General features: G+C 39.9%; 1 protein-coding gene across 1 annotated transcript; it reads right to left on the bottom strand.

The window, feature by feature from the left end:
* Positions 1–3,588: 3,588 nt before the first annotated feature.
* Positions 3,589–13,632, bottom strand: MRPL39 (mitochondrial ribosomal protein L39). Its single transcript, XM_063150024.1, has 10 exons — positions 13,555–13,632; positions 12,152–12,358; positions 11,790–11,929; positions 11,046–11,145; positions 9,701–9,768; positions 8,303–8,415; positions 6,712–6,777; positions 5,398–5,551; positions 4,397–4,444; positions 3,589–3,725 (listed from the first exon to the last, which is right to left on the bottom strand). Exons 1-10 carry the CDS (start codon positions 13,595–13,597, stop codon positions 3,639–3,641), a joined length of 1,026 nt encoding a protein of 341 aa, XP_063006094.1. The 5' UTR covers positions 13,598–13,632; the 3' UTR covers positions 3,589–3,638.
* Positions 13,633–13,917: the final 285 nt, after the last annotated feature.

The raw sequence follows: 13,917 nt of genomic DNA, 5'->3' as shown, positions 1-13,917 counted from the left end.
TGTCAGCTGATACTGCTCAACTTTCCTACTGTCACCTCTTAGGATCAAGACACCGTGTAGCTTCAACCTTAATATAGGGTTTTCTTTTTTTGAACAAAACCAGTAAAGAAAAGGGAAAAATTAAAAGTTTCAACTCTTTCAAACAAGATGCAGAAGGAGGAACAGCTTGAATGTGAGAAGACATGAAACTACTGCTGAGATGTGAAACAAGGAAGAAGGCTTCAGGTCTTTTCCCCTGTCACTATAGAATCCTGGAATGGGTTGGGTTCAAAGAGACCTTAAAGATCATCCTGTTCCACCCCTCTGCCGCAGGCAGGGACACTTTCCACTAGGTCAGGATGCACCAAGCTCCATCCAATCTGACCTCAAACATTTTCAAGGCTGAGGTACTCACAAGTTCTTTGAACAACAGGTTCCAGTGTTGCACCACTTTCACCATAAAAAATTCTTATTTATTCCTTATCAGAATCTGGCCAGTATCAGCTTCTGTTCATATATGTTTGCCTAAGTGACCCTGCCCTCCCCTTTCTCCACTTTGCAGCATTGTGTCCTCCTAGACACTTCCTTACTTTTAGCTGGCTCTGCAGTTCTTTAGCTGAGTAAAAATTGCCTCTTTACACACAGAAATTTAATAAAAAAAAATAGCCAAGAAGGGCACTTGGCTAAATTCTGCAGTCTCATTTGTCCATCTATCCATCCCTAATCTCTGCAGTTTTCTATAGCATTCAGTATAGAAAATAACATCTACTTCCTTGTCTCTTTTTGAACTGATCAATGATGGTGCCTTCTGACTATTTCCAATGGAGAAGACTGGGCCATGCCCCAGGGAGGGCAGGACAGTGCACAAACATCCAGAATCCACACTCAGTCAGAGCTTTGCCATATCCATTTTGGTATTTTATATAGCCCCATATTTTTAAGTTTGGCATACAGTGATATTTGCAGGTGTGTGTCTGAGCACAGCCCCAAACATCCAGCCAAGCTGGAACCACTCTGCAGTTCAGCTGAAGTTCAGAAAACCTGAGTCAAAATGAGAAAGGAAGCATCACTCTGGCTCAGCTGCTGCTGAGCCTTCTCAGCAGACAATTCCAGCATTTTATGCACCAACAGGCACTGGTAAAACAAATGGCCTTGAGCTCAGGGTTGTATCTCCCTGCTGCTCTGTGGCTGCTGGGGGAACTGAGCACTGCTTCCATTTGTTCTCACCCTAGTTTCAGAAATGTTCAGGACTTTTCTAGCAGTGCCATCACTTAACACAGATCAGGCAGGGAGTACTCAAATCACTGCATGAGCCATCTCCCCCAAAAACCACAGATGTTTGTGACCCTGTTCACAGGGGTCCAAGGATGAGGAAAGACTCAAGGATCCGACTCCATGTTTCAGAAGGCTGATTTATTATTTTATTATTTATATTAAAACTATACTAAAATAATAGAAGAAAAATTTCATCAGAAGGCGAGCTAAGAATAGAAAAAGAAGGAATGATAACAAAAGCTTGTGTCTTGGACAGAGTCCGAGCCAGCTGACTGTGATTGGCCATTAATTAGAAACAAGCAGATGAGACCAATCACAGATCCACCTGTTGCATTCCACAGCAGCAGATAATCATTGTTTACATTTTGTTCCTGAGGCCTCTCATCTTCTCAGGAGGAAAAATCCTAAGGAAATGATTTTTCAGAAAATATCATGGCTACAGATGTTCTTCTCTGCACATGTGGCTCTGAATCCCATACTGGCAGAACAGACTTCAATCCACATTCCTGTTTCAAAATCTGCTATGGTGAGAAAGAAACGAACACTACTGCCCAATTCTCTTAACTGTTGCTGTGCTCTGTGAGGATCCTGGTGCTTTTCAAAGGCATCCTCCAGCATAATCTCTCCCTAAAGAAGAGCTGCCTTCTGGACCCCATGGAAGTCAAGGTGTGAGACAGCCCAGAGTTCTATAGAAGTTTGAGCTTCCACCATTTTATGCACAATCTCCAGGGAAGGATCTGCTACAGACATCAACAGCATTTTCAGTATTGTAGTTGCATACTTGCAAAAGTCTCTTTTGTGGGGATTCACCTGTAGGGTGACTTTCCTGCTGCTCCAACCGAAAAATTCAAACCCCAAACATAACAAACAAACAAACAAAAAAAACCCGCCTCTCTCCCCCAAAAAAGAACATGCCAGAAAAACTCTGAAATTCCAGCCACGGTTAAAAAATGTATATTCCTAAGTGATAACAGCCATCTCACCTTCCTCTGCAGCTGGTGGAATCCAGGAGGAATTCTGGATACCCAAAATGGCAAGCAGACATCAGGAGTCTTTCTGGGTTGTAATAGAAGCTTAATATTCAAAATAGACCACATAGATTGGATCCCAAAATTCAGATGGCAAAATTTCACCAATCTTGGGTGAAAAAAACATCCAGAATCCAGATAGCAAAACTTCACCAAGTCTTGAGTTAATCAAAGATGGCAAGTACTACATTAAACAACAAACAAAAACCAATCAACCAACCAAGCAAAACTAAAAGAAAACCACAACAAAACCCAAAAAAAAAACTCTCAACAAAACAGCAAATTTTTGTGTTTCTTAAGACAAAAACAACGCCTGCTTCTTCAGCAGCACCAGAACAACAGGTTCAAAGCCAAAGTACGCTCCAGCAAGTTCAATTTAATGAAAATATACAGAATGTGTAAATGCATGTGTGTGCATTGAAGGTAAAGTGCAAATCAACAATCTTATTTTTAAAAAAATAAGCATCTGATACCATTATAAACAGTCCTCTGCAACATTAAGAAAGAGGAAAAAAACCCCATCCATTTTCCAAGTATCCTGAGAGGACATGGGCTATACCTAAATGTATTTTACTGAACCCTGCTCTCACAAAACTGTGGTGTCAAATGATTAGGAACCAAGTGATGCAGTTAATGGCAAAAATAATAATTGGTATGAAATTCAGAGAAAATATTTGCACTTCAAAAAGTAATAAAAATTTCCGCTGGTATAATGAGAACAGTTCTAATTAGTTAGGGATGAAAATACAAAACATCAGAAAACATCATCTAACAAAACCCCCTTGCAAAATTTAACTGAAGTTACCATGTTTAGATATCAAATGAAGAAAATGCATAATAAATCTTAGTACACTGGAGATCCAAGTAATGAACTAAATTCTTGGCATGATTCTGGAAAATTATCTTTAACAGCACTTGTGCAGCAGAAAGAAATCATTAAACTCCAAGAACTTTCTGGCTTCTACATTCTACTATTTTTGTATTGGCAAAGCAATGGCAATTATACCTTTACATAATTTTAAGGGTATCTTTTTAAGATACTATTTGTCTCAACTTTCAGTTGCAGTAGGCAACAACATATGGATGGACACATGCAATTACTGTTGTCAAGGTAAGGACAGGGGCAACTTGCAAGTTACTGCAGATAAAAAATTAACTTCCCTCCACCCGTCCTTTTTTTCTTTAAGGAAACCTTTAAAGAGGACTGAAACATTTTGTGTATACCGGTGTCTATACTTATCTATGATTTATGTCACAGAATTCAAATTAATTACCCAAGATATTTTTGTAAGAGGTACAAAACAAGTCATGTAAAAATACACAGTTTATTATGTACATTTAGAGGTTCAACCTAATTTAAACTGATACATGTTTTCCTTCTTCAGTTCCATCTTTTGCCTCAAGACATTGTTCTGCTGTTTCCAAATATTCTTCTTCAGTGACCTGCAGAAAGATATCAATTTTGTTACAATTTTAAAAATTATTTCACTCTCCAGGATTTTCTCCTGAAAATCCTCCCCTCATACTGTCATTGTAACAAGAAAGGACAATCTACAAAGACTATTATCTCCAAAATTAAACGACCTGAAGAACAAGAATATTCAAACTAAGTGCAGGGAAGATGCCATGGGGCAGGCTCAGAATATATCCAAGGCTAACAAGTTTCAGAAAACATGAAGTACTTTTTTATCTGTCTCTTGCCAAACAAGTAAGTAAAATTATCGATTGAAAGGCTCTACAACAGCTGCTCTTTAATTCTTACAAAGACTTCCTATGTTTAAATATGTCTTGATAGTGGTTATTTGGTCATATATATTGGTGGGTTATAATATCTTTATATTTACCTTCAGGTATTTTTAATTGGACAAATCATATCAAATAGTATATGTTTTTTAAATGGCACAATGCTTTTTAATAACAGACCTCAGAAACAGTGCTACCACATTCTCTAATAAACAAGCAGTTAGATTTCTGATTTCTATTCCCCTGTGAATATTTCCATTCCCAAAGATCTGTTCTTGAGTATACTACCTACCTCTAATCATTCAAAGTGTCCTCTATCAGAGCATACCTTTGTATTTGGTAACCTGTACTTCACCTCTAGTGACACTTACCAGCCTCTTTGATCTTTCCAGCAGCTTGTGCCACACAGTGTGGTGAGCCTGTGTGAAATGCCATTAAATGATGTTAGCAGAGATAAAAAATAATCTAATCATAGAATAGATTTGACAAAGGTACAGAAATGACACCACAAAAGCATAATAATGCCCAGTTCAAATGTTCTAACAACTTAAAATTTTGGTGTCCAATTTTCCCATATCCATGTGGGAGACTTGAATAAATGTCTGCCCATCCCATGCCCCATCCCTGAAGTGTTCATGGCCAGGTTGAATGGAGCTCTGAGCAACCCAGGCCATGGAAGGGGAATTGGAACTGTATGAACCTTAAGATCCCTTCTAACCCAAACCATTTTATGGTTCTATGATTCATCCACTGTGTGGAATCCTTGAGGAATTAACTGCCAAAAAAGGGAATTATGCTTAGGAAGGGAACACAGAGATCAGCTGAGGAACTCTTGAAAACCTTCTCCAACTAAGACAATAGTACATGTGCTAGATAACAAGGTCAAAATCACCTTAGTCAACACAAATGGGAATAAAGACTCCTGCCTCCATCTTCAGTTCTTTATTTTAAAGATCATTAGAACTTGGACATTTTTTGTTGTTGCTACTTTTTACTTTGGTGTCATGAAATTCTTCTGCTCTTTTAAGCACTGTCAGTGGCCTAGATGTCAGAAGACTGGCATGCACAACTTAGGTAAGCAGAATGAAATATCCATGCAGGAATTATAAAACTGAAACAACACCTTCCATACTGAAAAATAACATCACGGGCCCTCTCATGCAAACTTTTCTAGTTCTGACTGCACATCCACAACTGCTTCAGGAAAATGAACCCCAAATATCCAACACAGTAACCATCAGGGGCCCTCCCTTTCTATGGCTCTCAACTATGAATTCCCTTTAGCTACCAACACAGTACCTAACAAAAATGGAAACACAGGTAAAATGCTCTAATTTAAAGAAAGGAAACCTGTGCAAAATGGATCACTTACCTTCAAATGGATTGGCACAGACACACCCTGGAATCTCCTTATCAATTCAGACTGGTCAGTCTGAAGATTATGGGCTGCTGTTATCTCATACTGGAAACAGAAACTTGTCCTTGGAATATGAGGACCTTCACTGACATCTACAAAGTCACCAAACCTGGGGGGACAAAAAAACCCCAGTTTATACACCAAATATATTTGGAGCAAAATACAAGGAGATTAGGTTTTATTTTGATTAGCAAACTCCTATCAACAGAAAGAAAATCCATACAAAATCCCAAACCAAATCTAAACAAATCTCCAGCTCAGCATTTTGAAGTTTCCTAAACCAAAAGTACAAGTCACACAATTTCCTTAAATGAACTTAGAAAATTTAAACCTCAAGTCTGGGAAAGGATGTTAGGTTTAAAAAGTCTTTGATGCCATGTTGGCTCTAAAACTGGGATAACTCATTCACCAGAAAAAGATTTGTTCTCCAAGATCACCACAGTTCTTGGAAAACTGCAAATCAATTAAGAAAAGAGAGACAGCATAGTACAGCAAAGAAATATTGAGAATGAACCTCTCTCAGAAAGCAATAGGTAAGCCCATTTTCCCCTTTATTGAGCAAATCAGAGTGGGAGGAAGGAAAGAATGACACAACATTGTTCTAAAATTTCAAGAACCACCACTGCAAAGACATCTGTTCCTTTAGATAGATGATGCTCCTTAAGATAAGAACAAAAACAAATTAGGAACTCTTTACACATCTACACAACTGAATATCCTACAATAGCCTAAGACAGAGAATGGCCTGAGATGCAAGCAATTAACCTGCCTCCAGACTAAGAACTCTGTACCTTACACTGTATCCCCATGATGCTGCTCTATTCTCATCTCCACCACTATAAAGAAGTAGATTGCAAGTTAGGAAGATCTTGACAACTTTGAAAGAAAAATCCATTATGCAATGCTAACTCTTGTTTTCAAACCAGTATTTGGTTTGTATTTTATTCAGCATCTCAAGCTCTAGAGATTTATTTAGTTTTCAAGTATAAGCACAGAAAACAGTAAGACTTCTCTGGCACTTGCCACCCTTAACATAACAAGAAATAGAAACGTAGTATCACAAAGTATCACAAAATAATGGTTACATTAAAAAAACCAAGCAAACAAACCACACCAACTTAAGACAGACCACAGACAGTAATGAATACAAGTGATCTTTAAATTTAAAACCATCCCAAGTAACTTGCTCTTCTCACTTGCAGAGAGTACCTGCAATATACTCAAATGTTCCAGCGAATCATTACAGAATGGGAGTTCAGTTTTGCTTACCTATGCAATGGTACAATTCCTTCCATATTCTGAGCAGCTTTTCTTTCTATCATCTCCATTTTGTATCTGGACAAGAAAATAAAAATTATTTTTAAAAACCTCACTTTTAACACTTTGCTCTTATAAGAGCACTTCAGAAACTAGTTTAATTCATTTAAAATTCCTAAAAATCATGCTTGTATTTATGTGAGCTTTGAGACTGGTTTAAATTCCTAATGAGAACACATATTGACATGCTTTCATTAACAGACCTGTTAGTTAACCTCAGTTCATGGAAAAATTACAGAGATTTTACTCAGCACTACTGAAAGGCACCCAAAAATAGTGCAATCATCAGGCACTGCCAACATGGGATCCTGAGACAGGATGTTTGGGACTGGTTTAATGCTGGGAGGTGGTTCAAACTGGACACTAGGAAGCATTTCCTTAGGAGATAAGTGTTCAAACACTGAACAGGCTTCTTGGAGAGGTGGTCAATGCCCCAAGCCTGTCACTGATTAAGGAGCATCTGGGCAATGCCTTTAATAACTTGCTGTAACTTGTCAGCCCCACCTGAGTCAGGCAGCTGAACCAGGGGGTTGTTTTAAGTCCCTTCCTATTGAAACATCTATTCCAGTCTATTCTGTGCATATTTTATAGGAGGGCCATGCTCCCACAGCAGTTTTATTCAGGAAGATACAATGGACCTACTACTACAAATAAGAGATTTCAGGTCACCTGTAAGGAAACACCATGACACCACTTAAACTGACTTAATGCAATGTGCAGCCCTTAAAAGCTGGTTGCCTGCAATACAGGGAAGTGTTCTCTGGGCTTTCTATACACAAAATCTAAAGAGACCACCAAAAGTCAGCTCCCACCTGCTGTCAGTGCAGCCAACAAAATGGAGATGATGATTCATATGTCACATTAAAATAACCTTCAGCATTAAGCTAAAAAAATTGCTGTTTTGCAACTTTAGCTTCATTGTAGTTTAAGTTTGGTTCACAAAATGATAAATTATTTCTTATTTTCCCCTACATGTCTCCAACGACCAAAAAGCTGAGGTATTTTTTTCAGCAAAGAAGATGGGAGGTTTTGAACAAACCTTTTTTTATAGCACAGACCCATTTTTACCCATTTTATTGGGTAAAATACCCAAGTATTTTACCCATTTTCCCCTGCACAATTCAAAAACTGCATTTCATGAAATCTTCATTTGAAGATAACAGGACATGAAAAATATACATTTCTTTAAATATGGAAGCCTTGCAGAAAAGGCTACCATGTCAAGGCTAAGCACCAGAGTTTCAATTTAATAGTAGTGGAATCTTAAAGCTCACTAGTGAACAAAAGAAGTCTCAGTCTTTTGTCACAAAACTACGTCCAGTGAAGGTGCCTGGTGCTGGCCTCTGAAGACAACAACAAGAACTAAGTAAATTGGTGTGAGTAAGTTGGTGGGAAGAGAATGGAGGCAGGCTCATTCAGAGCAGTGGGAGAAGTAACTTCTTTCTTCACCTGTCACATCTTATTTTAGATTTATAAAATCAAGCAGAGATTTGTCTTGGTTTCTAATTGCCTCTTCGAAAGAAAGGCAAATTCAGACACTCACTTATTGTGCTGAAACATTTCACGTGCTACTTTTGCTTCAACATGCAGAGTTTCAAAGGGCAGGTCTTGATAGATTAGTTTTTTGGCATCCCTTGTAAAAGAACAGAAGTTGTCCTAATAAAAGAACAGAAAAACTGTAACCACCTTTTCACAGCTGTAGTAAACAGATAAAGCACAGCAAACACTAAATATCAGTCGAAGCAACAAAGATCATTTACTATGAAACCTAAATACAGCAATTTTACTGTAGGAGTAGCTTATTATTATCATAATAGCATTACAGATCATCACTGTTTTAATGCACAGACTCAATGTCCAATCATTTCAATGAGAAATAGGCATTTTTCCATCAAAAACAATATATATTAATTAAACTGCCCATGTAGGCAGTAGGTAGTTTTGATAGTAGGTTTTCCCTACATGGTACTACACACACAGTCTTGCTACTGCTGAATACTCATCTATAACTCTTGTTTCCCAGAGTACAGTCTTCACTTATAAATAAGCTCTATTATGATAGATCAAAGTGAAAAAAATGTACTGAATATTTATTAAATAAAAATTTGTCACATTGGACCAGAATCTGTAGTTCTGTGTAATTCAGATTTAGTCATAAATAAGAAATTGTTATGAGGTGGAATTACATTTAAAATGTCATGTAGAAAATATTTCTAACTAAATTACTTCAGCCACAAGATCATATTGAACAAAAATTCTGCATTGTACCAATATTGCTTTGCTAGCCATACACCCCTCAGCTGGTTTTTGGGCACAAGAACAAGAATGGGCCCCAGATGGGTAAAACATTTGTGATCACAAATGGTTCTGAGATTTAGAGCATTCAGATTATTAGATTTACTGCAGAGCATAAAACATAACCAAGCTATTAAGGAAAGCTGCAGCTGAATGTGCTCACAGATTTTATTCAACAGCAAGCTGATTCTGCTGTAAACCACCAGAAAATATGCCTTATACACACTTTTATTTTCAGAAACTCTACTCACACAAAGACTGTGGCTGCATTTACATTACCAGGCAAGAGCAGCTGAGCAGGAACAGATCAGTACAGTAACAAATATGGCACTGAGGTCCCAATGGCCCCATCAACTGTTTCTGAACTTGTACTTCAGACTAGAATTTTCTCTAGCTCCACAGACCTAAAGCCTGAAATCGTGTGGAAGACAGCATAAAGTTTATTTTTGTCTGAAAGGAAATTGAGAGCACTCTGCCATAGCACCAGTGTGTGGTAAATGCAGAGATCAGCTCCCAAAGACTACTCCAAATGTGCACTAACAAAAAGGGAAAAAAAGCTCTGCCACTTCTCCCTTATCAAAAAACAACAACTGGACAAGGACATAAGCTCTGGAACTTTTTGGGTTTATGCCTGAAAAGTGCTTACGTTTGTTGGTTTCCAGTCATTCAGTTTATTGTCCAAAACCACATCATAACAGAAGGCTCCAGAGATCACTGCAATTCCAATCCAAAGACAAAAATATTCATGTTTGTAACAAAGTCTGCATTTTACAATCATACCATTTTCTTACAACAAAATAAATTAGAAGAAAAACAGAATTACTTCTGGAAATTCATCACAAAAGTTTTTATCTGTGATTATACTATAAAATGACAGATTAACTTGTGTTGTTTTAGTTTCATTTCACTGAATGAGAAAGTAATTTGAAAGGAATTTTAATGCAACGTCAGTATAACAGAATCCAAATAAAAACAGGAAAAAATAAACTGCTTCACAAAACTGCATCTAACACTGCAGAAAAAAAACCAAAACTACTCACTTTAAAAATACTTCACCATTTTTCCATTGTATGCCTCACACAATAATTGCGAGCTATTAAATTATAAAGAAGAATTTTTTGCATAGAGAAATCAGACAATATTAGAGATGTTTATCCATTACACAAGCAATGCACAAATTTCTGGTACAGGCAACACAAATTTATCTAACAGTTGTCAGAACACTCTTTTGTGTATATTGAGTTATGGCTTTTTAGAAATCACATCTATAAAACCAGTAAGATCACACTATTTCTATACATGCAGTATAATGATATAGCTGAGTATATCCAAGATTATTCCAAATTCTGGTAGAATTGAAATATTTACCTGTGCTTACCAATCACAAAAAATGCTAAAATTGCTAAAAAGAGAAGCAGTTATAGCACCCTACATGACCAGCAACCAACCTTCTCATATATTAAATACATTATTATGCAAGTTTTGTTATTGAAACAACCACTTCTATTGTGCATTTTCTCACTTTTCTAAATCTTAAATCAGGTCATGGATGAGCAGAAGTTGTTACTAAGCTTGTTTGTACCTCAGTAATCTTCCAATTTGGTGTAGACATTGTCATTTTTAGAAACTCAAGTGATGCACAAGGTTATGCAGTTATTAGAGCAAATTCCACAGAATTTGTCTCATTTGATGTCTCATCACATCTAGAAACTTTGCTCAAGTCACTTCACAATACAGAGGTTCAGTTACTAATATCAGCTACGAAATCCTAAGTGGAAACACAGTGGCCACACAGACCTATTTTCTGAACATTGATAACAACATTGTTTCCAGTGTTGTTATTATAAATTAAAGGCAACTACAACAGCGTGTAATACACATATCAATGCTAAGTACCATCAATCATTGGAAATAATTTTTTTTTAAGTTTGGTTCTTAAACACTCACTTGAGAAGCAGCATAAGACAATCAATATAAAACACTTTTATCACCTGGCACTTCTGGAGCTTTAACTAGGTTGACTGAGTATTCATCCTTGAATGCTCTCTTTAGCACACAGCCCATGATCATGGCACAGGAACGCCAATATGCCTGCAAAGAGAATTTCAGAACAGGAGTTTAATGCCTAGAAGCTAATTATTCAAAAAAAAAATCACCCAAAACTTAACTGGATGATGCACAAATCTAGCTGCCAACCCAAGCATTCCACCCCTGAAGTGTTCAAGGCCAGGTTGGACAGGGCTATGAGCGACCTGGTCTAGTGGAAGGCATCCCTGCCCATAGCAGGGAGTGGAACTGGATGAGCTTCTAATGTCCCTTCCAACCCAAGCTTTTCCATGATTCTATGATTACTTTCTTTAGCATTTAAACTTCTGTTCAGAGATGATTCTCCAAACAGAATCTAATTTTTTAAAAAAACCTGCAATTAGAATGCAAGCCAGACGTAACCCTGGAGACATTTAAATCTGAAATCCCTGAATAATACAAGAGTTGAAAGGAAAGCCAACAATTCACCTAGCCCACACACTAGTCCAGCCAATGATAACCATGGTGCACCCACCATTAAAAAGACATTAAAAATGTCTGAACTTTAATGACAACAAAGTTCAAGAAAGCAGACAAGCATGGAACTGAAAGGTGCACACAGAATCATGGGGTCATAATTAGGGCCACCTGCAATGAGACAAGGTACAGAGAACCAGGGTCACCTACAATGGAACAAAATAATAATTTACCTTGTTTACTTCCTCTGGATCTTCATCTTTGAAGGTAAGGAACTGAATTTCACATGATTTGGTCAGGGGTCTGTACATGTCCCAGACTTCACCATCCACAAAAGCCAGAACAGAGTTCTTGCAATGCCATTCACTTAAATCTAAAAAAAATTTTAAAACCCTAAAGTATTAGTTAGTTATTAACCATATTTTTCAGGATCAGCAGTTCAGACTGCTGCATTTCTAACAACTGCAAGTTTCATATTTGGAAATGACCTGGAAGGATGAACTGTGAAATAAACCTCCAAAAATTAACTGTTTCTATTTCAACTAGCAGCACTACGTTCACCACGAGGGGCTAATTCAGAAGTGCATCCACTTACGCATGGCACAGTTGTAGGGTGTGGAGAGAGCCTTGTTCATGACAAACACAGTGCCAGGGTGTGGCTTCCCCGTGTATTTCACTTCAATCTTCTCAATCCGTGGGTGAAGGGACAATTGTCTGTCCTTCTCTTTGGTGAAGAGCTCATTTCGCATCCGAACCACCTCATCGGGTGTCAGCCGAGAGACGGCCGGTGTGGAGATGTACCCTGGGCACAGGAGAGACACTGAGTAAGCAATAATCCCACAGCAAGCAGAGTGGGAGTCCAGCAGAGCATCCCTGTAATGAGGAAAGCCTGAGGGAACTGGGGCTGTTCAGCCTTGAGAAGGGATGAGTGAGAGGGAACCTCATCAGTGTCTGCAGGGAGGGGTCAGAGCAGGGACCAGGCTCTGCTCAGTGGTGCCCAGCAATGGGGCAAGAGGCCACAGGAAGAAAGAGATGCACAGAAGTTCCACATGAACATTAAGAACTTTCCTGTCCAGATCAAGCACTGGAACAGACTGCCCAGAGAGGAGTCTCCCTAACTGGAGATATTTCAGAACCACCTGGATGCAATCCTGTACCATGTACTCTGGGATGATCCTGCTTGAGCAGAGAGGTTGGACCAGACGACCCACTGTAGTCCATTCCAATCTCAACCATTCTGTAACCCATTCTGAGTCTTCAAAGCCTCTTTATAAGGTTTTGGTTTCTACAACACTACTGATCACCCACCTGTCTGTCTCAACATGTACAAGGTAGCACTTTTGCAGCTCCAGCATGCTGGGACCCTGCACTGCCCGCCCAAAATCACAACAGGAAACTCTGAGGCAACAAAAGGGGTCAAAAAGATGATGAGGGGGTCTCAGGATTCTCTCTTGTGAGGAGGGACTGCAGGATCTGGGCCTGTTTGCTTTGGAGAGGAGAAGACTGAAAGGGAATCTCATTAATGCACATAAATATCTCAAAGGTGGGTGCCAAGAATTTGGTGCCAGATTCCTTTCAGTGGTGACCAGCAATAAGACGACAAACAATGGCCATAAACTAGAACACAAGAAGTTTCACTGCAACACGAGGAAGGAATTCTTTCCATGGAGAGGGGCAGAGCACTGGAATAAGCTGCCCTGGGAGGGTGTGGAGTATCTCCCTGGGGATATTCCAAATCCACCTGGACACGTTCCTGTGTCACCTGCTCGTGGAGCGGAGTGGATGATCTCCAAAAGTCCCCTCCAGCCCTAACTACCCTGGGTTGTTGATCCTATGCAAAGGTTAATGTCACTCCCTGGCTGCCAAGGCCCTTCCCTCAGACATGCCAACTCCCCAGCGGCCTAAAAAGGCCCCCTCAGCCCCTGAAAGCATGGCCGCAGAACGAGCCCGAGCTCGGCCTGCCTCCCTCCGGCACTCCCGGTTCCCTGCTGCACTCACGTTTCGCGGCCCGCAGCCCGCGGGCGGCCCACGGCGCGGCCATGCTCCCGCAGCAGCCCCGGTGCCTCCTGCCCGGGCTCCGGCAGCAACAGCGGCCGCAGCCGCGCCGTTCCGCCGCTGTGCCGCCCGCGGCCGCCGGGAGGCGGGAGCCTCCTGGGCCCGGTGCCGCCGCCACAACTCCGAGCCACAGAGTGTATTGGGGCTTGGAAGGGACCCGCAGCGGTCGTCGGACGGTCTCATCCCGGTGGGTGAGAAGATGGCCCTGGCCTGGCCATTGGGAGCCCAGAGCCCCCCGTGTGCTGGGCTCACCCAGAGCCCGTGGGCAGCAGGGCAGGGAGGGGATTCTGCCCCTCTGCCCCCTGT

This window comes from Melospiza melodia, chromosome 2 (assembly GCF_035770615.1).
Source record: "Melospiza melodia melodia isolate bMelMel2 chromosome 2, bMelMel2.pri, whole genome shotgun sequence".
Classification (NCBI taxonomy): domain Eukaryota; kingdom Metazoa; phylum Chordata; class Aves; order Passeriformes; family Passerellidae; genus Melospiza; species Melospiza melodia.
This window is presented reverse-complemented; position numbering and strand designations above follow the sequence as displayed.